Source organism: Pseudoliparis swirei, chromosome 24 (assembly GCF_029220125.1).
Source record: "Pseudoliparis swirei isolate HS2019 ecotype Mariana Trench chromosome 24, NWPU_hadal_v1, whole genome shotgun sequence".
NCBI classification, from domain to species: domain Eukaryota; kingdom Metazoa; phylum Chordata; class Actinopteri; order Perciformes; family Liparidae; genus Pseudoliparis; species Pseudoliparis swirei.
In genome coordinates this window covers 4,552,632-4,580,488 of record NC_079411.1, presented here as the reverse complement: position 1 = coordinate 4,580,488, position 27,857 = coordinate 4,552,632, and the positions used below count along the sequence as shown (strand labels likewise).

At 43.6% G+C, this 27,857-nt stretch overlaps 1 protein-coding gene across 1 annotated transcript; it reads left to right on the top strand.

Annotated features, from left to right (window-relative positions):
* On the top strand, positions 1-27,608 carry LOC130190652 (noelin-2-like). Its single transcript, XM_056410174.1, has 8 exons — positions 1-465; positions 10,631-10,780; positions 14,915-15,070; positions 19,532-19,751; positions 19,992-20,098; positions 25,135-25,311; positions 25,405-25,578; positions 26,759-27,608. The coding sequence occupies exons 1-8, from the start codon at positions 322-324 to the stop codon at positions 27,077-27,079; spliced, it is 1,449 nt and encodes a 482-aa protein (XP_056266149.1). The 5' UTR covers positions 1-321; the 3' UTR covers positions 27,080-27,608.
* The last annotated feature ends 249 nt before the right edge of the window (positions 27,609-27,857 follow it).

Below are 27,857 nucleotides of genomic sequence, written 5' to 3'. Positions count from 1 at the left end.
CGCGCGGGAGCCGAGCGTCGGATGTTTGGACCTGATGCGTCTTCTCCACATGGAGACATCCGGACTGACTCTGGGATTTATCCTCTAACCTGTGGCAGTGCAGAAGACTTCAGCAGTGGGACGTTTTTGTGTGTGTTTTTTGTGAGTGTGTGTGGATTCTAAAGCTGAACGCGCTCACGGGGCGTGCACAGAAACGTTTACAACAATGTTGTGCACGCGCGTTGTTTTAGCCAAGAGTTTGGACTGCGTGTGAGAACCAGCCAGAGTTTGTGTGTGTGTTTGGTTGCCTGTGTGTGTGTGTGTGGATGCGCGTACGTCAGGATGAGTGTCCCCATGTTAAAGATCGGCGCGGTGCTCAGCACCATGGCGATGGTGACGAACTGGATGTCCCAGACTCTGCCCTCGCTGGTCGGACTCAATGGAACCGTCATTTCCTCTGACGGCACACACGAGCGGATCGTCAGTGTATGTATTCTGTACACACACACACACACACACACACACACACGTACACGCACGCTCAGTCCCTCCAGCTGTTTTGTACACATCAACTCTCTGCACATATAATTGCATGGGGGGGTCTCTAATGTGACATTCTTTGCATTATATGAGAGAAATTTCAAAACACACAGATATTGGAAATATTTAGCAGATAGATGATCTTGTTGGAGCAAAAGAGGAGAAGAAACAAGAAAGAGAAGAGGCTGAGAGGAACAGATTGAGAACAACATTTAACCAAGTGGGTTGTCAATGGGAAGAATTCATAGCACTAATAAGTCAATCAATAATCTTTTCTATTTGTATGAGTCATAAAGAACATATGAACAGTATGCACTACACACACACACACACACACACACACACACACACACACACACACACACACACACACACACACACACACACACACACACACACACACACACACACACACACACACAGTGTAATGGCTTCCTGAGGTGATTTTTCTCGGAGGCTGACTCACCCCTGGGACAGACAGCAATTTGTTGCCTTAGCAACACTCTGACATGTAGATGCTGGACCAGTGGACGTACATGGTCCCCTCACTCTGTCTCGATAAAATGGTTTTGTGTGTGTGTCTGTGTGTGTGTGTGTGTGTGTTCTTGGCTTGGGCTTTGCATGATTTAGCTTTCTGGCTGGAGAGGCACCTCACAGCTGCTATGTGGCGGCACTTTGCAAGTTCAGCAAAGTGGATACAGTCTCATGCAAGTAGACGCCTACACACAAAGACACACACACACACCGACAGCACAACACACACACACACACACACACACACACACACACACACACACACACACACACACACAGGGGCTGGCGGGGAACAGATGGAAATATTAGAGGTTGCTACTTCAGGCTGGGATGACATTGATTACCAAGTATGCATATAAACACACACACACACACACACACACACACACACACACACACACACACACACACACACACACACACACACACACACACACTACATACATTGCATATAAGAGGCTTTTTATTTATCTGGTTCCCAACTCTTTCAGAGATGTCGCCCGTCATGTTCAAAACGAGGTGCTGTTTATCACTTTGGATTATAAAAGGAAATTGAAATATGTTTTTCATGCAATTGAGTTTGTTTTGTTTTTGTTTACCAAGTTCATGCTTTACTTTGAGCTCACTACCGTATTTCAATTATTAATCCATTACTCCACCATATTTTTTAACCATTTATCTATTACCTTTTATATATTTTAACCATTATCCATGTTATTAATGTATTTAAAACATGTATCCATTACTTTGATGTATTTTAACCATTGATCCATTACACCTTGTATGTATTTTAACCATTTATCCATGACTTTGATGTATTTTAACCATTAATCCACTATTTCTTATGCATTTTAACCATTGATCCATTTTCTTTAATGTAGTTTAACCATTTACCCAGTATTTGTATGTATTTTAACCAGTAATCCATTATTTTTATGTATTTTAACCATTGATTTATACTTCACCAGCTAACTTTGAGATTAACCTTTGTTTCTATCTATTCCCGTCGCTGGCTTTGGAGGCGAGGGGCGGCTGTAACTCTTATTTATACGACCACTACTAAAACCTCAATAAGGTGGCAGCTGTCACTTGCTGTTTGCTGTATTGTCTTTGTTTTTTGCTTTTTTATAACTTTTTATTTAGCATTTTCCACGAACAGATTAGTCCTTGACATCGAGAAAAAGAAAAGAAGAAAAAAATATATATATATCAACAACAAAATAAATCAGCACACATCCAAATCCATCCATATCCACATACACACCCGCCCAACATTCCCACCCATCCCCTCCCACATGTTTATACTTATGCATCTACCCTCCAAGAGTAGGACCCAATGAGGAGGGAGGAAAGGACCAAACAATCAAACTACAACCAAATGATAAGCATTGTCTTTGTCTTCTTTCCAGTAAATATCACAATGTAAAAGGTGTGTTTTGTGTTTAAAAAGTGCAAATGCATGAAGGTACAGCCAGCACTACTATAAGTACTCGGTTTGTTGACATGACGCAACGTGCCGCTTGTTGTCGCTCGGGCCCACTTTTTAGTTTCCATTCATTGTTTTAGTTGTTCTAACTATTTGAATATGTTGGAGTTTAGAGTGTTTGTCGACGCTCTTATCGGGATCCGAGTATTGTTAGATGGAAACGCTTAAGTCACACTCAGTTTGAGTATGACATGTCCGAGCTCTGCTTCCAGCCGTCGAATCCTTGTTGCCATTTCTCTCGATTTGCACCGATCACAATGAGCTGAAGATTTGGATCATCTTTCCCTCGTGTGAAATGGCCCTCGGGGGCCGTGTGTCCTCCTCTGTTTAATTACATCGAGCCGGAGGCACAAGCGATGCTTACATTCCCATCACATCCACGTCCTCCACCGTCAGCTCTCTTGTCAATGGGACTTCAAGGTTACCTCACCAAAGCCAGCTGATTGATTTATCAGACGTTTCCCTCCCGGCCTCCTCCTCCTCCTCCTCCTCCTCCTCCTGTACCTTCCCTCCCCGCCTCGATCGTCCCAGCATCCTCCTCCGGGCCTTCTTTGTCTGGGTTTGTAGGGCATCTTCTCAGACGGATTACTGTGACGGGCTGCTGTGCGTCAGGTTGAGCTCACACTGCTGCTAAATGTTAGCTCCGCTTTAAGTAGGTCAAACTGAGGAGCTCATTTAATGGCTTGTGGATTGGGTCCGATGTTTGGACCTCAGGCAAATTAGTTGTTTGTGATATTTGGGCGAGACAAGATAAACTGAATTGAAAATTTGATTTAATTTGCCGTCTCCTCGGTCCTACGAGGTCCCTAATATCACGTCATTATATAACAACACAGGAAGTGTTTTGGAGCTGTTGATGGATGCACGTGTCTCGCCGTGTGCTGCAGCTTTGAAAAAAATCACATCGACAAACGCACGTTGTTGTCATTAAAGAAATAGATCATTGTGAAATTTAAATATCATAGTGTTTAGAGAAGTGAGATATTTGGGGGGGGGGGGGGTTGTTATCTGTTTGTATATGTCAACAAAAAGATGAAGAAAAAAATGGGAATATCGGTTACAGTACATGTTTACTGTGTTATGTACCGGTCAATCTAAAAAAAGAAAAAAAGAAGTGAATTGTTTTACAGAGAGAATCATCGGGTTTCAGAATTTTATTTTTAATGGCCCAAAAATGTATTTAAAACATTGAAATAACTGATTTGGAGGCAAAGTAAACAAGCTGTAAACAAAACACTGCCATCTTGTCACTTTTTATTTATATATTGCAAATCAGTCATCTTATTTGTTGTCATTGGTGTTGTGTGTTGTGTATGCATGTGTGTTGTATATTTGTATATGTACATATATATTTTGTTTTGTATTTTACTTTGTATACTTCGATATCTTTCATCCCTGTTTTTTATATTTTGTGTTTTTTTTATAACATTTTTTTTTTATTCTTGTGTGTTTGGTTTATTGGTGCTGCGACTGTTACAACTAATTTCCCCTTGGGGATTAATAAAGTATATATCTATCTATCTATTTACACATTGGCTTTCAATTGGAGTTGAGCCACCTGATAGATTCAAGGAGAAAACTCCTCCTCTTTTGTAGCTCTGGTTTTGGTCTCCACCGACTCCCGAGGGAGCCACAGCTGCCCGACACTCCACACGGGTCGCCCGCGAGTCGCTGACTGCGTCGGGTTGCGTCTCGGTGCTGTTCAGACATTATTAAAACCCTTTTTTTGTGTTAGCTGTAAGCAGCTTTATGTTGTTTAGTTTTTATTAGGTTCATGAATTCACATTAAAGTGTAGCCTACATTTCTAAGTTGCTCAAATTCAAGTTGCTATAGTTGGATTGGTCTCATGCAGACACCAACATCCAATCAAAACCTCACACTGGAGCCGACATGGATAATTAATCGAAACCCTTCTGTCATGTGATGTAAGGAGGAATTTCTAGAATTTTTCATCTCTAAGTTTTGGCCACGGTTTTGATTAAAATATCAATTGATTATTAAAATGTTTTGAATTTATAAACTGAAACAGGTTAGGGTTGCATTTCTCCCCAAGCACCAAAGTATGAGCACACTAGGGTGATATTGTGTCATCTCCTTTATTCGACTGTGCCTCTGCTCTCCTCTATCGCTCCTCCATCCCTATCCCACCTCATATAGACACTAATCAGCTGATCCCCTGCAGCTGAGGCCAATTAGGCCTCTTCCCACACACCTGTTTCCTGAGCCCCGCCCCCACACCCCTCCACTGCTGAGTCTAACCGCGCGCCAGCCAACACATAAACCTTTTTAAATGGTTTGACTTAAAATCGACTTTTTGAAATCGCGCCACTTAAAAAATGACGCGCAGCCTAAATCACACGACATAGATAGAGATAAATGGTCAGTCAAAGATTTCAATGCTATACATTCAAATATGCAGTATTTTAAAGCATTAAGGTAACACATTAATAAAGTTTTCAATTGATATTCAAATCAGAGCCTTTATACGGTAAAGTTACAGAAATGGAACAGGTTTGTTTTTGCACACATTTTTCACGACTTCAAATTAAAGATCTAAGACCTTTTTTTATGAACACAGCGAGTGAGCGCCTCTCCATCCACCTGACAGGTGTGGCCAATCAAGCTGCTGATTGAACTGCATGATTATTACACGGATATAGATTAGATTAGATTAGATAGATTAGATAATCCTTTATTCGTCCCACAATGGGGAAATTTCAGGATCACAGCAGCGGGTGCACATTAGAGCATTAATAAACAAAATACAATAACAATATTAAATGTACAGAGGAATACAAAATATATATATATACAAGGTAGTGATTAAAGTGAATTGTCAGCAGGTTAAAGTGATCCATTTCTACATCTGAACATTATACACATCATGCCTTGTGTATTTTCATCTTTACGAAGGATTTATCATGACTCAGGCTTTATCCTGACTCGGCCTACAGATAAGCATCTGGGACACCACAAGGGGGGGACAGTTGTTAGGCTGATTGGTTTTACAGCCCAATTCTCAAAAAGGACATTGGAGACGGCCAATAAAGAAATGAACGTTTAATTCACGGGCGACAGCTCTGCTGACTATTTTGCGTGCGTCGGAAAACTCTGAGTTCTTTTTTTATCTCAACTCACGAAGCCAGATTTTCTCCTTTCTGTCTTATCTTTCTCAGCAAAAAGCCCCGGGGCACGTGCGCTGTGTCACCGAAAAGGAAACGCAATGAAATGCTCAGACTTTACAACGATTCACCTCGGACAGATTCAGTCCATCGGACCCCACTCGTCGTTAGTCCTCTGCCTGCGCAGATCAACTGGAACTCGACTTGGAAAAAAGTGCTCAGGTTGTATATATATATATATATACATATATATATGTATATACATATATATGTGTATGTATATATATGTATGTATATATATACATATATATTTACTTATATATATGTATATATATACATATATATATGTGTATGTATTAGGGCTGTGAAACGAGTAACAATTTTAATCGGATTAATCACAGGTTTTTGTGGATTAATCATGATTAATCACATATTACCGATATTCTCTGTATATTTTGTGAGAACATAGAGATTTATGACAAAAGACGGATATATACATTTATACATTCTTCTATACAATGGTGCTGCAACTCAGCAGTTATTTAGCAGTTTTCTTCCATATGGAACATTAATACATCTTCATCCTAAACAGAATGTTTAACCCTCCTGTTACCTTTGGGGTCAATTTGACCCCATTCAATGTTTAATGTCGGTGTTCTTTTGGGTCAATTTGACCCCAGGCTGTTTTTCACTGTGTCAAACATATCAGAAATATCAACTTTTTTATTTATTTAAAGGGCTATTTAGGTAGTCAACAAACAAACATAAAGTACCTCACACTTAAACTTGGGAAGCAATATTAATTCTAATAATTTTCTGGAGGTTTTAATTGCTGGGGTCAAATTGACCCCGAGGGTAAAATATGTTCGTAGCCTAAATGTAAAGGTAACAGGAGGGTTAAACAGAGCATTTTTCTCTTGTTTGTCAACCATTAACTCCACCATGATACAATCTAAAGGCCTCTAGTCTTCCTCTAGCAGCTGCTGAGGCAAACTGACTGTGTGGGTTTTCTTCATGAACTGGGCCGTGATGAAAGGGACGGCGGGGACACCGCTGCAAAGCTGAAACCTCACCGGCCCGGACAGGTGGACAGATTGACAAGTGACTTTTTTTTTTGCTCGGTCCCGATTTGCGCGCACGGAGCTCTGTGGCGCGCCAGACGGAGATCGATAAGTGTTAACGCAACGCGTAGAGACAGAAATGACATGCTGCTGTGGAGATACGATCAACAACAGACGTTTAGTTTAATAAAAGAACAAAGACGTGCTCTAGAGAACATGTCAGGGGGCGGGCCAATCTTTTTAATGTCATGCGATCTACCAACACTACGCCGTGATCCACTGGCAGGTCGCGATCGACGTGTTGAGACCCTGATCTACAGGAAGTAAAAGTCGTAACAAGGTTTCCGTAGGTGAACCTGCGGAAGGATCATTACCGATGAACAGACCGTCTGCATGAGAGCGGACAGAGTTCAGATTGAAGAGGTGTATTGGAAGCTCATTTTGCAAGTGACTTTTTTTTCGTCCCGACGACCAACAACAGACGGATTGGAAGCTCATTCTGCGCATGCGTTAAATGCGTTAAAAAAAAATAACTAGTTAAACCTGTAATTGGATTAACTGAGTTAACGCGTTATTTTTCACAGCACTAGTATGTATATATATGTGTGTATATATATATGTATATATATATATTTAGATATATATATATATATATATATATATATACATATATGTATGTTCATATCTGGGATCTGTGAGCAGCTGGTGACTTTTTACCAGCGAGAGCAGCAGCTCCGATGATGGGGAGAGTGGTTCCTGGACACATGAATGGGGGATGACGTCACAGTTGATTTTAGCTGCAGCAAATATCTGATTTAAACACAGTGCAGTCAAGTACAATGAAATACAAAGAGCATGCACTCTCCTTGTCTTTTTTATTTATTTATTTGTTTACATGAATGGACACTGACACCCACAATATGCTCCCAGTGAAGAGCTCCTGACATCCGGCTCTGATTTACCAGGAAGCTGGAAATTGACATGTGTCTGCACTTCAAACGACAGCCTGACCTGAAGACCACGCCGAGAGGCCGAGCAAACGTGTTATAGGAAGGAATCACAAAAGAAGCTGCTTCTGTTATGTGACTCATTGGGTCTTTTCGACAAACACATTTTCACAAAAAAACGGATCAACAAAAAAAAAACAGAATCTGCAAACCAAAAAAGAAAACAGACATGTAACCAACTTCAAGGTCCTTGAATTCTAGCTTTAAAAGTCCCTTCAGCAGACACACCTCACCGCCTTACTGACGCTAATTATGATCTCTGTGATCATATAACAATGCAGAGCTCTTTTTAAAATGGATTGTACATATATATATGCCTCACAGCAAGAAGGCCCTGGGTTCGAATCCCGGTCGTTCCAGGTCCTTTCTGTGTGGAGTTTGCATGTTCTCCTCGTGTCTGCGTGGGTTTCCTCCGGGTACTCCGGTTTCCCCCACCATCATAAAGACATGCACCGCAGCCTCACCCCGGTTCGTATGGATGTGAATGAATGTTGGTGGTGGTCGGAGGGGCCGTAGGCGCTGATTGGCTGCCACGCTTCCGTCAGTCTGCCCCAGGGCAGCTGTGGCTACTGATGTAGCTTACCACCACCGGGATGACTGTGTGTGTATGACTACTGGACTCTGAACTGTAAAGCGACTTCGGGTGCCTTGAGAAGCGCTATATAAAATAAATGATTATTATTATTATTATATATATACAGAATAATACATGCCATGCTTATTGAAAGAATCCTGGGACCTTATATATATATATATATATATAAAAGGTCACAGGATTTTTTCAACAAGCATGGCATGTATTAACTTATATATATATATATATATATATAAAAGGTCACAGGATTCTTTCAACAAGCATTGCATGTATTAACTTACATATATATCGGGGCATGTGCAGGAAATCATTTTTAAAAAGAGCTCCTCATTATATATATATATATATATATATATATATATATATATATATATATATATATACAGGACTGTCTCAGAAAATTAGAATATTGTGATAAAGTTCTTTATTTTCTGTAATGCAATTAAAAAAACAAAAATGTCATGCATTCTGGATTCATTACAAATCAACTGAAATATTGCAAGCCTTTTATTCTTTTAATATTGCTGATTATGGCTTACAGCTTAAGAAAACTCTAAAATCCTATCTCATAAAATTAGAATATTTCCTCAGACCAAGTAAAAAAAAAGATTTATAACAGCAAAACAAAATCAAACATTTGAAAATGTCCATTAATGCACTCAGTACTTGGTTGGGAATCCTTTTGCACGGATTACTGCATCAATGCGGCGTGGCATGGAGGCAATCAGCCTGTGGCATTGCTGAGGGTTTATGGATGCCCAGGATGCTTCAATAGCGGCCTTTAGCTCATTTGCATTGTTGGGTCTGGTGTCTTTCAGCTTCTTCTTCATAATACCCCACAAATTCTCTATGGGGTTCAGGTCAGGGAATTGGCAGGCCAATCGAGGACAGTAATGCCATGGTCAGTACACCAGTTACTGGTGGTTTTGGCACTGTGGGCAGGTGCCAGATCATGCTGGAAAATGAAATCCTCATCTCCATAGAGCTTTTCAGCAGACGGAAGCATGTAGTGCTCTAAAATCTCTTGGTACACAGCTGCATTTACTCTGGACTTGATGAAACACAGTGGACCAACACCAGCAGCTGACATGGCTCCCAAACCATCACTGACTGTGGGAACTTCACACTGGATTTCAAGCAACTTGGATTTTGCGCCTCTCTTTTGTGTCTTACCCTCCTGATGGAGGTGTCAATGATGGTCCTCTGGACAGCAGTCAGATCAGCAGTCTTCCCCATACTTGTGATTTAGTTTACTGAACCAAGCTGAGTGTTTTTCAAGGCTCAGGAAACCCTTGCAGGTGTTTCGAGTTAATTAGACGATTCAAGTGATTTGTTTAATACCCTACTAGTATACTTTTTCATGATATTCTAATATTTAGAGATAGGATATTTGAGTTTTCTTAAGCTGTAAGCCATAATCAGCAATATTAAAAGAATAAAAGGCTTGCAATATTTCAGTTGATTTGTAATGAATCCAGAATGCATGACATTTTTGTTTTTTTAATTGCATTACAGAAAATAAAGAACTTTATCACAATATTCTAATTTTCTGAGACAGTCCTGTATATATATATATACACTGTATAGCCCTACACTGGTGCTGTAGGGGTCTTCTGAACACACTCTGTGTGAGTTGAGCGCCTGAAGGGAAGCCGGTCCTGAGGGATGTGAGCAACATATTCCATGCACTGATTATGGAGCTGCTGGTGTTTGCACACGGGTTGAAGAACATTTGATGAATTTACAGTATGGAATATGAGTGAATTGAGTTGGAAATGGACACATTTTAGGTTTTTACAGACCAGACACAGCTCTGGTAAGTTAAGTTATATTTTATAACTTAACTTAGAGGTCTACACATTTTTCCAATCTCAAATCCCAGAGTCCATGGCGACTTCACGTTCATTGTTTTGCCCGTTAATAGACAACCGCTCAACGATATTTCATTTGAAAATGTTATTTTTGGGTCAATCATCATATTCTAGAAGCTGGATTCAGACTTTTTGCCATTTTCGCTTCCCAGATTATTCGCTTACAAAGTTCTACATATATATCCATTGACTTATTGTTTTAGCACATGTAAGACAGCATGAAATATCACAAGAAAAGGCCGAAAAGATCATACGTGGTTCCTGGAGGGTAATCTATTGTTTACAAGGTAGAATGTAAAACTGAGACGCATTTACCAAAAGTGTGTGTTTTAATTCAATGGAAATAACATGAATAAAATGTGAGCTTTTGACAATAAATAAACAAATCAAATCCCTTTGTCTAACTTGCCTCGCTGACCTTCTCCTGTGTGCAGGGCTTGTACCCGGGCTCGGAGGAGGGCTGGCAGGTGTACAGCACGGCCTCGGATCCGGACGGCAGGTGTGTTTGCATGGTGGTCGCCCCGGCACGAAACCTCTGCAAACGAGACCCTCGGAGTCGGCAGCTTCGCCTGCTGACTGAACAGGTGTGTGTGTGTGTGTGTGTGTGTGTGTCTGTGTGTGTGTGTATGCTCATCCTTGCATGCCGCACGGGGGAAAGGCTGCGTACTGGAATTAAGTATTCGGTGTACTCCCTCCTCTTCGTTTTTGACACTTGCAGAAACACACATGGGCAGACAGCTTTTCACTGACAGATGTAGCCCCCCCCTCCTCTGTATCCTCTGAAGACACCCCGTCAATCAACATGCACCACAGAAACAGGTCTAAACTGACAGATCTACACTACAGGGTGCAGTTCTATGAATGTTTATGAGCTGGTGTGTGTGTGTGTGTGTGTGTGTGTGTTTACACGAGGATATTGCATCCGGCCGCGTCAGCACATTTCTCCCCGATGCATAAGTGAGTCCTCGGAGAGAGAGAGAGGAAGAGAAAAAAAAGTGATTTGTGACAAGCTGATGAATTATTGAGCGCCAGCAGGCCGGCAAACATTCCTCAAAACATGGCTCACACATCGGGATACGTGCATCCTGTGTTCCCGCCAAAGTAAAAGTGCCCTCAGAGGAGAATGAGATCACAGAGGTGGTTTTTTTTCACCCACTGCTGATGTTGCACCCTGTTCTCACCTCACACAGAAAGAGCACGAAAACACAAAGATGAGCACCATCTGAAATAACTTCCCTCGCCCCTCTGTTCCCGTTGGGAGGCGTCTGTCTTTATGAATCTTAATTAGCTCAGCGTGTCTCTGGAAGTGACGCCTCCATCCTGCTGTGAGTGTGAATGTGTGTGTGTGTGTGTGTGTGTGTGCTCCTGGAAGAGATTACACGTGTTTTGCTCAAATATTTCCACCGTGGCATATGTTATAGTGGGAGAAGTGTGTGTGTGTGTGTGAGTGTGTGTTTTTTGCCTGATTGTTTGTTTGTTTGCATACATCTGGGGCATTTCTATAATTGCTTATCTTTTTTTTAATTTTTCCCATGCTTGTTTTTTCCATTTTAAAATGTAACGAGATCTGAAGTCTCCGTTAGCCTTTCAGGGTGGTTAATGAGAAGAAACGTGGGTGTGTGTGTGTGTGTGTGTGTGTGTCTCCGGAGCAGACGGGGCGAGGATCTCATGCGTTAAATGCTCCTTCAAAGAGAAATATGAGCGCGTGACATCGCGTCATGTTCTTCAGACCCAAACAGAACGCACGGAAACCCATTTTTTTCCCACGCATCTTGTTTCATCTGTTCATTTCTGACTCCTCCCCTTTTGAAACTGAGATGGAAGGAGTTGTTTTCTCCTCTGAAGTCCTCGTAGCTTTTTTAAGATATCATCACAATTCAGTCGTAATGTGTCTTTTCCAGAATCAGATCAGCGGTGTAATTGTGCTCTCTGGGGAACTTTAATGACTTCCCTTGATGCCTTGACTCGTCTTCTTTCCTCACAAGGTGGATATTTTCGACTAATATTCCATTTCCCAAGCGGAAAAAAGTATTGATAACGATGCAGATTCCTCGAATTTTAATCTATCTCCATTGTCGGAGTCAAAGTTTAAACATTTGACCTGATCAGAGATCAGCGTGTCAGCGTGAAGCTCCGAGCTGCAGCGAAGCCTCACTGATGACTCCAAATCCGGTTGATTAGATAATGAAGTCAATCTTGTCGCAGTGACACATCAAGCCTATTTATTTAAATACACACAAACAGACAGTGTTAGTAACATTAATTATAAGATATCCAAAGACCTGTAATGAATGCACATATCGAGAACAACCAAAATAAACACAAATAATGAAAGATGTCAACACAAGCGTGTCGTCAGAGTATGACCTAAGAGGGAGATGGAATTTGAAACAGACATACAACTCCTCTAAATAGCATATTCATATCGGTCTGTGGGTTGAAACAGTGGAATATGTTCACTGATGACATCAAATTAAGTAAAAATATGGTGCTATTCAAGAAAAAATTCAAAAACACGACTCTGGAGAAGTCTAGACGTAACAGTATTGATGAAGCATAATAAGTAACGGTTAATGGTGACAAGTTCGTGAATCTCTGGTTTGTTTGTTTTGTTTTAGTTTTATTTATATATATTAGGGCTGTGAAACGATTAAACATTTTAATCGGATTAATCACAGGTTTTTGTGGATTAATCATGATTAATCACATATTACCGATATTCTCGGTATATTTTGTGAGAACATAGAGATTTATGACAAAAGACGGATATATACATTTATACATTCTTCTATACAATGGTGCTGCAACTCAGCAGTTATTTAGCAGTTTTCTTCCATATGGAACATTAATACATCTTCATCCTAAACAGAATGTTTAACCCTCCTGTTACCTTTCGGGTCAATTTGACCCCATTCAATGTTTAATGTCGGTGTTCTTTGGGGTCAATTTGACCCCAGGCTGTTTTTCACTGTGTCAAACATATAAGAAATATCAACTTTTTTATATATTTAATAGGCTATTTAGGTAGTCAACAAACAAACATAAAGTACCTCACACTGAAACTTGGGAAGCAATATTAATTCTAATAATTTTCTGGAGGTTTTAATTGCTGGGGTCAAATTGACCCAGAGGGTAAAATATGTTCGTAAATGTAAAGGTAACAGGAGGGTTAAACAGAGCATTTTTCTCTTGTTTGTCAACCATTAACTCCACCATGATACAACAGGGCTCTCAAGTTTTGAAGACAGGCAAGCGTGAGATTTCCATCAGCACCCGATACAGCTGACCGTTGCGCGCGCCGGCATCGAGCCGAAAAGAGTTGTTGACGGGGGGGGGGTGATAGTGACTATTTTTGCTCCATCCCAATGCGCGCAGACCGGCGTCGGAGCTCTGCAGCGGAACAATCGATCGGCGTATTGAGCACCCCTGCATTCAAGCATTAAATAGCCGAGAGGTTTTTTCAGCGTGAGGAATTCGATGTGTGGCGGGAGTGCGTGAGATAAGACCGAAATGCGTGAGTCTCACGCTCAATGCGTGAGACTTGAGAGCCCTGATACAATCTAAAGGTGGACAGATTGACAAGTGACTTTTTTTTTGCTCGGTCCCGATGCGCGCGCACGGAGCTCTGTGGCGCGCCAGACGGAGATCAATAAGTGTTAACGCAACGCGTAGAGACAGAAATGACATGCTGCTGTGGAGATACGATCAACAACAGACGTTTAGTTTAATAAAAGAACAAAGACGTGCTATAGAGAACATGTCAGGGGGCGGGTCAATCTTTTTAATGTCATGCGATCTACCGACACTACGCCGTGATCCACTGGCAGGTCGCGATCGACGTGTTGAGACCCTGATCTACAGGAAGTAGAAGTCGTAACAAGGTTTCCGTAGGTGAACCTGCGGAAGGATCATTACCGATGAACAGACCGTCTGCATGAGAGCGGACAGAGTTCAGATTGAAGTGGTGTATTGGAAGCTCATTTTGCAAGTGACTTTTTTTTCGTCCCGACAACCAACAACAGACGGATTGGAAGCTCATTCTGCGCATGCGTTAAATGCGTTAAAAAAACAAAACTAGTTAAACCTGTAATTGGATTAACTGAGTTAACGCGTTATTTTTCACAGCACTAATATATATATATATATATAGTTCTTTGGAATAAGTTTTTTTAAGCAATCATAGGTTAGGGCACTTATAAGCTCGATAGCTTCAGCCTTGACCCTTTCGGTCAGCCACTTTCTTCTTTTGTTTACTGCTGATGGTTGTATATGTTGATGATCGAAATAAACAAACTCAACTCAACTCAACATCATCACAGTGTCCCCGGAACTTTAAGTTCTCCCTGACATATTTGGCTCTATTGCTTACGTGTGTTCATACGATGAAATGAGCTCAGCTCAAAATAATAAATAAATAGTCTCTCTGTGTTCTGTGGATTTTCCTCAGAAACAGGGACGATGTGAGTGTCTAAACAGGAAGCGGCACACGTGAAAACACGGGGCAGATAAAACCATTTGCATGTGCGATATCATGCGTAGGAAAATGTGTCTTTTGGCAGTTTATATAAACATCTCACACGCGGCCATATTGAAGGCCAACAGGTGTTTGCAAATAAATACCAGGTGGCAGGAATCAAAGAACAGCCGACACCGATCTGAAGCATTTCAGGCGATCACTCATTGCATCAACTGTGTGTGTGTGTGTGTGTGTGTGACAGGTCCAGAATGTGAGTCAGTCCATGGGGGTGGTGGACCTGCGGACATCCAGAGACCTGCAGTACGTCCGAGACTCTGAGCCCCTGCTGAGAGGAGTGGATGGACGTCTACAGACTTACGCCGCCAACCCCCGCGCCCTCACGACCAAGGGCCTGCAGGTAAACACACACACACAGTCAGACACTCACACACACACACACACACACACACACACACACAGTGTAAGACAGTCGCTGTGGGGAACACATAACCTTTCGCGTGAAAACATTGATTTCACGCATGCCAAGCGGCGCTCTTCTTTCTGCACTCAGACGAGCGAGCGCCGTTCACCGAGGGGCCGGCGTTCGTCTCCGAACTCGCCGTTTGGCGGGGCTCCGTGTCCGCCGTGTAAACGTGTCACGCGGCCTTGAGCAGAAGGTGCCAACGAAGCTGCCGCATCGCTGCACACATTAAGACCTCGAGCGGTCCAAAAACCTTGAGCGGTCCAAAAAAAAAGAACAACAAAAATCCGTCTGGGATGAATCTCACATTTTAATATCTTAATATTCACACACACACACACACACACACACACGCAGAGGGGGTGAATGTAAAGCACACGTTTATCTTTCAGTCTGGCGTCACTGTTTTTTAAATGAGCAGAGCAGAAGATAAGAACATGTCGCCTTTCATTGAGAGAAATCTAAATGTGTTCTACCTCTTAAATTTGGGGTATTAATCTCACCGGCGTGTGTTTTCTGCATATGATGCCGCAGGCAGGCGTCTGTGCCAGCTACAACGACAAAAAAAGAGAAGAAGAAACAGCAGGCAAGGGGAAGATAATCTCTGGAGCGTCAGAGTGAAAGGCTGTGGATGTGAGGAATGAGGAGCGAATGATCCAAACAGTTAAATCATCTGTGACAGCGCTGGTGTGTAATGTGCTGTTGGCAGCTGAGGAGTCCTAATGACTCTGAACTAAAAGGCTCTAAAAACCTGAAACCCGTCTGCATGTGCAGGTAACTTTCCCGGTGAGTACACTTCCACGCCGCCCGATGAGTTTAATGATGCGCTCGGAAAGGAGGCGCACAGATTCACTTCTGCGCTTTAATTGAATCGGAACTCGTTCACGCTGCATAAAACGGACGTGAGATGTTATGAACGTGTTTGGTAAGGGTTGAGTGTTTCTATTCTTTAATGCCACTAAACTCCAGTGGCGTCAACAATGGGCGGGGGGGGGGGGGGGGGGGAGCCATTAATACAGTGTTAAAAGGTTTAATGGAAATGATTGTGAAAGTTAGCCGAGGGGATTAATACCGCTTTTCATATCTGTATGGTAAATATGAAGCTGCAGCCGGGAGCTCATTTCAGCAGGAGGACTGTAAACTAGTCTGGGTTTGTCCAAATGCAATAAAAAACTGCCTTTCACACTTTTAACTTCAATTCAGTTTATTCTATATCGCCGACTATCACACATTTGCCTCAGAGGGCTTTACAATCCGTCCACATACGACATCCCTGACCTTTGACCTCACATCGGATCAGGAAGAATCATCAGGGCCGTGGCAGGAGGCCCTTAGACCCAGCCAGGTCCGATGGACCCGACGAGACGTGAAGTCACAAAGACTCCGGGGAGGAAGCAGAGTCAATAATGCTCGATGAGACATGAGAGATATAAATTCATTCATAAGGAGAGAGAGAAAAGAAAGGTGCTCAGTGTATCCTAAAACGTCCTGATGACAACATCTCAACAATACCTGCTTTGTTCCCACATCTGGGAAATCACTGCCGATCACTGCGAGTGTTCTTCGGTGTGAAGCGTGTGGTTGGCCCAATATGGCCGCCCCCCAACCAATATGGCCGCCCCCAACCAATATGGCCGTCTCCAACCAATATGGCCGCCCCCAACCAATATGGCCGCCCCCAACCAATATGTCCGTCTCCAACCAATATGGCCGCCCCCCAACCAATATGGCCGCCCCAAACCAATATGGCTGCCTCCAACCAATATGGCCGCCCCAAACCAATATGGCCGCCCCCCCAACCAATATGGCCGCCCCAACCTATACAGGCCCGTGGCATCGTTTTAAGACTACTGGTATTGATACTAGTATCTTCTCTTTTTTTTTTAAGGATCGCCAGCCCAAGACATTATAGAATAATATATAGTATTAAGTATTTAAAGGCATGAGATGCCACATGAAGCGGACACAGGCTCCATGATGAGTCTGCAAACAAACATACCCGACCCGGACTTCCACAAGTAGAGAACAGTTCTGCCTCCCCATAAATCCACTCTGCCTTTCATCTTCTTAATATATCACGAGGCTCAGGGGGCTGTTTTTTAAGTTTTCATGCAGTTAGCTTTGTGTGTGTGTTTGTGTGTGTGTGTGTGTGTGTGTGCGCTTGTTGCTCCTGGGGGGATTTTACAGTTATAAGCTTTTGCCTTTGCACTGAGAGGCAGAACCAGTGAATATTTATGCGATGTGCAGCTAGTAAGTTTATCAAAAACTAAACAGTATTTCCATCCCTCGGGGGGGGGGGGGGGGAGGAAACGAGGGGGAGGGAGAACAGGAGGTCAAACAAAGAGATAAAGATGGAGCGCTTCAGAGACACGGGTGGGAGAAAAGTGGAGGAAATGAAGAAAAGGAGACGCCTTATTGCTTATTACCATTTTTTCCCCTGCGGGAGGGAGGGATGAGAGGACTGAGCAAAGGGGAGTAGGTGGGGGGAGGTAAAGGTTAGGCAGAGAGAGAGGGGGGGGGGAGATAACACAGTGAGACCGGAGGGGAGAGATTAAAGGGAGATTAAGATGAAGGAGGATGCATGGCGGGAGGGGGGGGGGGTATTAACTAGGTAAAGTGTTTACTAGTTCACGAGCCGTGACATTTCCAGCATTTTTTTTTGCCGAGACCGACTTTAATGCACATGAATGGATTTTAAATGATATGCAAATGCTGATGTGGATACCGATCAGTCAGGATGGACGTGTGCGTCCTGGACGCGTTGTTGCGTCTGACGAGACGATAAGTTTTTTTTTTATGTCTTCGTCTTTTGACACTTCTTTTTAAAAATCCTTCGTATTCAATGCAACGCCTCCCTTCGTGCACAGCGAGCCGCTTCCGGAGGGGGGTGAGACTTCAAAGTGCCGAGACTGAAACAAAAAAGGGGTTATTTTTAAGCGCGTCTTTTATGTGTCATTGTTGAGTCAGGCGTCGGGCGTTTAATGCGTACGCTAAATATTAATCTGTCTGGAAGTCATTTTTTTAAATCCACACTCGCTCAAATGTTTTCAGTCCAATAAAAAAAAGCTGATTTTAACGGTTCACGGGAGGCCCACAAGAAATGCAAATAAGTTTCCCATCTTTCCTCTTCATGCTGCCTATCTGGGTCAAAGTGCCAGCGAACTGGCAGCTCTGGCTTACGTTCCCCTTCATCCTCATCTTCCACCTCCTCCCGTGGGATCGTAAAGGCGTTCTCAGGGCGGAGAGAGAGAGAGAGAGAGAGAGAGAGAGAGAGAGAGGAGACAGCAATTACTCATGACACGCATTTTCAACACTCGAATGTGGCGAGATAATGAAGAAGAAAGGAAAGTTCCAAATGGGTGCTCGCACACACACACAAAATCAATTCGGTCGTTCTTTTGGATTTTCAATGTGAGAATCAAACGCAGAAAAAGAAAATTCTCACACGTTCCGCCGTCGTGTGACTGTCCCACAGTTCCATGTTTACGTCTAACTTTCCACCGGCATATTCCCAAGAGGTCACAACAGCGGACTGAAAACACACTCGGCTGGACCTGACCTTGAAAGCTGATTAAAGGAACAGTGTACCTGATTTGGGCGTGGGAACCCTTTAAAAAAAGGGACATGTTTTTTAAGCAAATCCCCTGATGTCTGCTGCTCCAGTACTGATTATAGAGGTGTTGCGTTCTCAGTGTGCGATGGATTATCTGCATTACAAAAAGAGCGGTTGATCTTTGAGGAAAAATAATAACAGCCTGGCTGAAAAAGACTATGTCCGTATATTTTTCCTGAATGAGTCGACGCTGCAAAATAAAAAGAAGAGGACGCGAACAAAAGGAGCTGTAGAAAGAGCCAGAGTTGCAAAATAACTTTTATGATTCATTCATCATTCAGAATATACACTCGACTAATGAATGGAGGTGCAGCTGGTGCTTTTTTTCCACGAGTAGTTTGACTCATGTACAGCATTTAAATCATGCGGTGACTTTAATTGTGGAGTGATTGTAGAGCATTTTCCTCCTTCTGAAAACACACCGCTCCGGACACAATGAACGCGCGTTGCTGTCGGTTATACAAAAAAACAAACCAACAACAAATGTCCACACATATAGAAAAAGATCCCGAAGCTTCCTCACGCGATACATTTTTGAGTCGCGGGATGGAGGATGGAGGGAGCGAGGACAGGAAGCCTAATTAGCTGAATGGAGAGCACCCTGAGGGGAGAAGTCCCACTCAGAGGACACCCTGACCCGACACATCGACGATGTGTGATTTGGAAGGAGCAGCGCCTCCATCTCCGTCCACCACCTCAGCCAAGTGACAGTCACGTTATAGCGTGGGCGAATCCATCTTCCCTCTTAACTGCCCCCCCTCCACCGTGTTTAAATGCATCCACAGGAGTTAAAGGGCCAGATGTCCCGGCTGCGGCCCCTCCTGTCGGTGGTGGAGCAGTACCGATCGGACCTGCAGACGCTGGCCACCGTGCGGCTGGAGCTCCTCAACCTGTCCGTGGTCCTGGCGGCCGTTCAGGAAGAGATCGGAGCGTACGACTACGAGGAGCTGCAGCAGAGGGTGTTGCTGCTGGAGACGAGGCTCCACAGCTGCATGAACAAGCTCGGTACGGGGAACTCTGATTGGTCGAGCGTTGGACATATGTGTCATATGTCTGTACAGTACGTCTTATTTCCCCTGAATAGACTTCCACAAGCTGCCCAGGTGACCTTCACCAGCAACGCCACTCACAACATGAGCACACATTGTTGCCTCACTTTCCACAAGCTTCACTGTATGTGCAGATATAAACTTTACATTTTAATTTCCGGTTTAACGCGTTGCGTTTGTCCTTTTCTGTGAACAGGTTGCGGTCGCCTGACTGCAGTCAGCACCCCAATCACGGTGAGAGCCTCCGGGTCCCGCTTCGGCTCCTGGATGACCGACGCAATGATTCCCAGCTCCGACAGCAGGGTAGGTGCACAGTGTGTGTGTGTGTGTGTGTGTGTGTGTGTGTGTGTGTGTGTGTGTGAAGAAGTGGTTTCCGAATGTGGTCATATCCGTCGTTAGGCCCTATATTTATCTTTATGCCTTTTTCTTCATTTCTGCCTCCTTTCCAACGTGACTCCCGAGTGCAATTTGTCTTCACTCTCTATGAGCTTCACTCATTTCCTACACACACACACACACACACACACACACACACACACACACACACTCGGGCGCATATTAAGCTAGTTGTCAAGGCGACTGTCTCCCAGTTGCCAGGTGTGATTTACATCGCCATGGTGACCCTTGCCTGTTCCCTATTAGAGCCTCTCCCTGGTGATGAGAAGGAGCTCTCCCAGTTATTGCCCCCCGCTTCCCAGTTACCAGTGTGACTGTCACGGTTATGGGGTCGGGGCCCCTTCCTGGTCCCGGTGTCTGTTTGCGTATTTATCCAAAGAATAGGAAGCTGTCTCTCTCTCTCTCTCTCTCTCTCTCTCTCTGTGCCAGTAAATGGTCGTCCTGGTTTTGTGTAATAAACAACGATGTAATCCGATGAAATCGCTTTCATCCGGCTTTTCTTCGACCGTGAAGGACCCCTCTCTCGTCAACAAACTTCTTATGTGTTTATTTAGTGTTTCTTATCAAAATGCATCTTGTGTTTTCAGCCCTAACAAATGAATTGGATTTCTTACCTCCGTAAACAATTACACAGCTGATCTTTTTTTGTTTTTTTTACCGTGTATTTAAAGATTGCACCCCGCTCATTCTGATAGAAGTAGAGAAACCAGAGAAGCCTCTGCAATTAAGGGCGTGCATCAATTTCCCAATAAAAGCAATTTCTCTCTGAAGAAACACATTTCCACAGTGTTGCCGGGGAATATTCTCAGAAGTAGGTGCAGCTTTGGATATTTCATAAGGACATGATTGCAACACCGCGTTCACCCTCAGCAACGACTACAAAATCCTTTCTGAATTGATGCCGGTGGCATTAAGCTATAAAATGAGGTATTCACACTTTTGTTTTATGGTTCATTTTTAAAAGAAATCTTATTTGAAAGTAAAGTAAAACAAATTAATTAAATCATATAAATCTATGAGTGAATTTCCAGGCGGGGCCACCTGTATCTTATCAGTTAAAGCACACACACACACACACACACACCTACACACACACACACATACACTCGCACACACACTTTAAGTCATTCACATACATCCTTTGGTATCCATGACTACAGTATCTGCACAGGGTCCCAGTTTGGCATTAATGAATTTTTCATTAGCTCAACAGTGTGTGACTGTGCACGCATTGTACTTCAAACACACGCACACACACACACACACACACAAACACACACACACACACACGCACACACCTGTCGCTGTCTTTGAGAACAGCTGCTGAGGTGTCTGCTAAAAAGTGTGAGAGAGAGAGAGATAGGGGGAGAGAGAGAGGTGAAGAGATATAAAGCAGGAACGGGAGACAGTAAAATGAAGAAACAAGGAGAGGGGTGGGAGGGGGGAGGGGGGGGGGGGTCAAAAGAGCAGCAGTCGGGACAAACGGGCAGGTGAGCGAAAGAAGCTCGGGAGGCGACGGCGAGGTAAAACATCAGAGAGGAAGATGTGTGAAGACATGCAGTGAACATTCAAGTTGTTTTTGTTGCCGTCTTCCTTCTCCCTCTCCGCGCTAACCGTGACTCGATCCCGTTTCACCGTGTTTACGACGAGTTCGGGAGGTCTTCGTCGGTCCGAAGTCTCGCCGCGCCGCGCGTGGCCTTCAGTCATCCTCCTTCTTGTAGTTCTGAGTTTGACGTGTTTTTGCATCGTTGTCGATCCGTTCATTCCCAGGGCTCTCAAGTGTCACGCATTGAGCGTGAGACTCACGCATTTCGGTCTTCAGTCACGCACTCCCGCCACACATCGTATTTCTCACGCTGAAAAAAACTCTCGGCTATTTCATGTTTTAATGTGTCGCAGCGCCCTCACCGTGGAGGAATCAAGCGCTCCCCTGGAGTTCTGCTGTGAGGTGCCACTTATCAGCCAATCAAAAAAAAGAAATGGGCTACACAATAGCCAATCAGAAAAAAAACCCGTATCTGTTGTATCTGGGTAAGATTTAATCCAGCAACCAATGAAAATAAAGCATCCTGGAATTGCGCGCGACTGACTGATATCCGAAAATTTCGTTCTGCGTGGGGGTGGAGGTGCTGATGGAAATGTCACTCTTGCCTGTCTTCAAAACTTGAGAGCCCTGCATTCCGTTAGCTTGACTCGCCCCGGTCTGCAAACAGCTGTGACCTACATACAGGACTGTCTCAGAAAATTAGAATATTGTGATAAAGTTCTTTATTTTCTGTAATGCAATTAAAAAAACAAAAATGTCATGCATTCTGGATTCATTACAAATCAACTGAAATATTGCAAGCCTTTTATTCTTTTAATATTGCTGATTATGGCTTACAGCTTAAGAAAACTCTAAAATCCTATCTCATAAAATTTTAATATTTCCTCAGACCAAGTAAAAAAAAAGATTTATAACAGCTGAGTGTTTGTCAAGGCTCAGGAAACCCTTGCAGGTGTTTCGAGTTAATTAGACAATTCAAGTGATTTGTTTAATACCCTACTAGTATACTTTTTCATGATATTCTAATATTTAGAGATAGGATATTTGAGTTTTCTTAAGCTGTAAGCCATAATCAGCAATAAATCAGAATAAAAGGCTTGCAATATTTCAGTTGATTTGTAATGAATCCAGAATGCATGACATTTTTGTTTTTTTAATTGCATTACAGAAAATAAAGAACTTCATCACAATATTCTAATTTTCTGAGACAGTCCTGTAGACACACACCGGTTTCCGTGTTGCTAAATAATCCAGCAGGATTGCTCATTTGCATACGATTAGCCAGCGAAGGAAGTTGCGTTTGCTTCCCTGTCGTCAAAGAGAGGCGAACTACCGCTGAACCCGAGTTTTATGCAGAGAAGGCTACAAGCGATTTATACATCAAGCGCTAACCCGACCAGAACCAGAGCTGTGGATTTCGACAGACTGAATTTGAACCAATATCCTCCAGGCAGGTTCGATGGCGAGCGGACCGACTGGGAGAAGATGCTGCAACAATCTGTAAAAACCTGAGGTGTGAATTCAATAAACAAGAATTCTGCCAAAAATAAAAAAACACAACCTCGCCGTGCTCACTTTGGTTGTATCATCGGCGTCTGTGGCTTGTTGATGGAGAGCATGTGGAGCATCGAAAAACGAGAGAGGAAAACAGCTGCCAGACGACAAAGGGACAGCGAGATCCTTTGAAACGCAGTTTAAAAAAAGAGAGAATTAAAAACAGAGAGACGGCTTTATCAGAGTAAACTGCTGAAGCAGGGAAGAAATGGTTGGAAAGGAAGAGCAGAGCAGTTAGAGGAGGGAGTGTTGGCGAGAGAGAGAGAGAGAGAGGTCTGTTTCATTGTCACTGCAAACCTCAAGTGTCATTGAAACCGTGTTGTCGAAGGCCCTCTAGAGCGACTGCAATCAGTCGCCTTTGTCTGAACGACTCCTGATTCCATATGTGAATTTACTTTAATATACAAAAAGAAATGGCGCCGCCATGCACTGCAGGAGAGATTCTCCTTTTCTTTGACGCACGACAAGAGAGGGTCCTTTTTTTTTCCTTCTCCAATCCTGTCCGTCTCTCCTCTGCCCTCCGCTTTTTTTCTCCCGGTTTGCAAGAAGAGAATAACAAGCGTCTTTTTCACCAACAGCGCTCTCTTCTCCTTCGCCGGCACTCTCTTCGCTTTCATCTGTTTCACCTCTTGTCCCTCTTTTGGGTCATTAATCTTCCACGCTGGCGATGCGCAATTTTTTTCTTTCTTCTCCATCTTGTGGCCTCCCCCCCCCACCCACCCCCTTCCCATTCGTCCTCTCTCGTTCTCTGCCAGTTTGCTCCTCCAGGGATCTTCTCTGATGGTTATGGACGATGAAGGAGGGAAACCATCTCGCAGATTTCCATTAGCTGTCCAGCTAGCGATCGGAAGCTAATTCATTTGAACTCCGCGTGGGTTGAAAAGTGTTTTCCGACTCACTCGCTTTAACAGATTTGGACTCGATGGGCGACACACGTGAGGTCCCGCTGAAGGACTGAGGCTGAAGCGGCGTGGCATCCTCAGCAGAAATGATGTAAAAATAAATCTTGCGTTATATTGCAGTGATCAACAGAACTCTGATTGGATGCTCATCGCAGTAAAACATAACCTACGTAGTTCTGCTTTGATCTCCATCTTTTCATCAGCTGGGCTTGCTGAATTTCCCCAAATATAATAAAGAGAAAAGTTAAGGTGCCATCTGGAACCGAAAATGGTTCTTTAGAGTGATGCCAGGCATAGAAGAACCATTTGTGGTTCCACAAAGAACCTTTCAAACCAGGGATCTTTAGAGAACAATTTCCTGAAAGAGTTATTCAAAGAACCTATAAATATATCTCAAAGAACCTTCAAAAAAATGGTTCTTTAAGGCCCCATTTCTGGTTCCATAAAGAGCCTTTCAAACCAGGGTTCTTTAAAGAACCATTTCCTTAAAGAGTTCTTCAAAGAACCTATAAAGGTGTCTTAAAGAACTTTCAAGGAATGGTTCTTTAAGGTCCCATATCTGGTTCCACAAAGAACCTTTCAAACCGGGGTTCTTTAAAGAACAATTTCCTTAAAGAGTTTTTCAAAGAACATATAAAGGTGTCTCAAAAAACCTCCACAAAATGGTTCTTTAAGGCGCCATTTCTGGTTCCACAAAGAACCATTTATTTAAATAGCCCTTTAAAGAACCTATAATGGTGCCTCAAACGACAGAATGGTTCTTCAGTCGGTGATGGTTCTTCGTAGAACCACAAGGCTTTTTGAAGAGCCATTTAAGAACCGTTGTTTCTCTGCAGTTGCCGGTGGACATTATCGATCTCTGAATGAAAGGCTCTTCTAGGCGTTGATTCCTCATCCCGCACGCAGAGCTCGGACCGACCGGTTCCCTCTTCCTCCTCCAGGTGTGGTCGATGGACGGCTACTACAAGGGCCGGCGCGTGCTGGAGTACAGAACCATGGGGGACTTCACAAAGGGGCAGAACTTTGTGCAGCACCTGTTGCCCCATCCCTGGGCAGGAACCGGCCACGTGGTCTACAACGGGTCGCTCTACTACAACAAACACCAGAGCAACATCCTGGTAGGAGACCGGCTGGGATGGGAAAACGCAGGGAGAGGTAACCGTTTGAGGGACGAGCCGAGCGAGAGATGAACGCGTCCGTCTCTTTTCCAGATCCAGTACCACTTCCGCTCCCGCAGCGTGCTGCTGCAGCGCAGCCTGAGCGGAGCGGGCTACAACAACACCTTCCCCTACAGCTGGGGAGGCTCCTCGGACATCGACCTCATGGCCGACGAGATGGGTCTCTGGGCCGTCTACACCTCCATCCCAAATGCTGGAAACATTATGGTACAGTCTCCACAAGCAAAGACAATAATCCGATAAAGAGACATTGAATGTTTCATGTGACGCGGTTGTTCCAGTCTGGACTTTGCTTTTCCTTCAAAAAGTCGTAAACTCCAACCGTTTTTAAAAGCCCATTAAAACAGCGGAGGCAGATTGCTGCGTTGAATTATGTAATTTATCATAATGAACTCCAGGTGCAATGTGGTTTTACATAACGAGACTTTTATGAACCGCATAAGCCTAATTTTCTCTCTTCTTTTTACAAGCCTGTGCTTATGTACCTCAGGGACAAGAAGGGTGTGTGTGTGTGTGTGTGTGTGTGTGTGTGTGTGTGTGTGTGTGTGTGTGTGTTACCCGTCCTGTGGGGACTCGCGTACCTTTTGGGAACAAAATAGGGGCGGGGGGGATACCATTACATTTTACGGTTAGGTTTGAATTATTGTTAAGGTGAATCTATAGGAAAATTAATATTAGTCAATGTGATATTCCCAAATGTCATGAAAACACCACTGAGTGTGTGTGTGTGTGTGTGTGTAAGGAACTTACACTTCAGGTACGAGAGGTGTTACGCAACAAAATTGACTGCTCACAAAACATTAATGATAATAAACATTTCTCACAGCGAGCTAATACAGGCAGATGTATTGGCCTTTATTGATATTTAACCCTCCTGTTGCCTTCGGGTCATTTTGACCCGATTCAATATTTAACCCTCCTGCCGCCTTCGGGTCAATTTGACCCGATTCAATGTTTAATGTCGGTGTTCTTTCGGTAGTCAACAAACAAACATAAAGTACCTCACACTTAAACTTGGAAAACAATATTAATTCTAATAATTTTCTGGAGATTTTAATAGCTGGGGTCATATTGACCCCAAGGGTAAAATATGTCAGTAAATATAAAGGTAACAGGAGGATTAAACATTGAATCGGGTCATATTGACCCGAAGGCGGCAGGAGGGTTAAGAAAAGATTGCACATAAGTACAGCATGTGATTAAGTACAAAAGTCTTCTTCTCATTCACTTCAACATACGTGGGGTTATAAAAAGATGAAATCTGAATATTATTGTCTTCCACACCAGCGTACCTCTCCAATCAGCCTCCAATTGGATTTTTTTTAAACCACTCAGACTGTTTGTTTTTTCCGCTCTCCGTGACCGGCGGCCGCTCTTGCGTTCGCAGGTGAGTCGCATGGACTCTCGCTCGCTGGAGGTCCTGCAGAGCTGGGACACGGGGTTCCCTAAGCGCAGCGCGGGGGAGGCCTTCATGATCTGCGGCACCCTCTACGTCACCAACTCCCACCTGGCCGGCGCCAAGGTGCACTTCGCCTACCACACCAACTCCTCCACGTACGAGTACACCGACGTCCCGTTCCACAACCAGTACTCCCACATCAGCATGATGGACTACAACCCCCGCGAGAGAGCGCTGTACACCTGGAACAACGGACACCAGGTGCTCTACAACGTCACACTGTTTCACATCATCAGGAGCGACGGATAGATCGGAGCGTAGCAACGGTTTAAAAAAAAGAGAGAGAGAGAGAGGCAATTTGTCATTTGAGGATACTGCACACACACACACACACACGTACACATACACACCCACACGCACAACGGCCATTCGAGTCAACAAGGATAAGATTGCTTTCTGTGTTTGAATTTGAATGACTTGAAGACTGCGACTAGACACAAAACGTGTTGACCTCACGCCTAAAGGTCAAAGAGTGTTCATCACAGTGAAGAGGAAAATGAACCGCTTCTGCCACAGAGACGCCGGGCGGGAAGAAATCAGACACTTCGTGCTCGTCCATATTCTGTTGCGTTTCGTTCCAACTTGTGTCTCAAGAATTGATTTGGGAATATGAGGTCGTATCATCCCCAAAAAAAAAAAAAAGAAATGCAGCTCGCGACCAGAATTTCAACTCGACTCCGACGAAGGACCCGAGGGCGGCGTTCTGGGCTTGTGATGTGATCGTGGACGTGTTCAGTCAGCATGGTTGTTCATTCAATAAACACTTCTGTCAAAATTGGTCTCGACTGTCTCCTCTGTTTTTGGAGCAGAGAGGTGAGGATTTCTTTAATATTTAATTTGACCGTTAAGACCCACCAGGGAGGGACTGAAAGAAAACAATAATCTTTAATGAACTAGAACATTTCGCAAGAAATTTAGATGGTGTGGCAACGACTGAGAGGTGTTTATATCCTTGTGTAACGTTACCGGGAGTGAGATGTGTTCACAAGGTCAGTTTGCATGCGTAGGGGAGGGGTGGAGAGACACA

Excerpts from the sequence above, each read along its gene's own strand:
- LOC130190652 (XM_056410174.1), top strand. The coding sequence starts at position 322 with ATGAGTGTCCCCATGTTAAAGATCGGCGCGGTGCTCAGCACCATGGCG. Across the intron at positions 466-10,630 it reads CACACGAGCGGATCGTCAGT|GGCTTGTACCCGGGCTCGGA; the intron begins GTATGTATTCTG and ends TCCTGTGTGCAG. Across the intron at positions 15,071-19,531 it reads TCACGACCAAGGGCCTGCAG|GAGTTAAAGGGCCAGATGTC; the intron begins GTAAACACACAC and ends ATGCATCCACAG.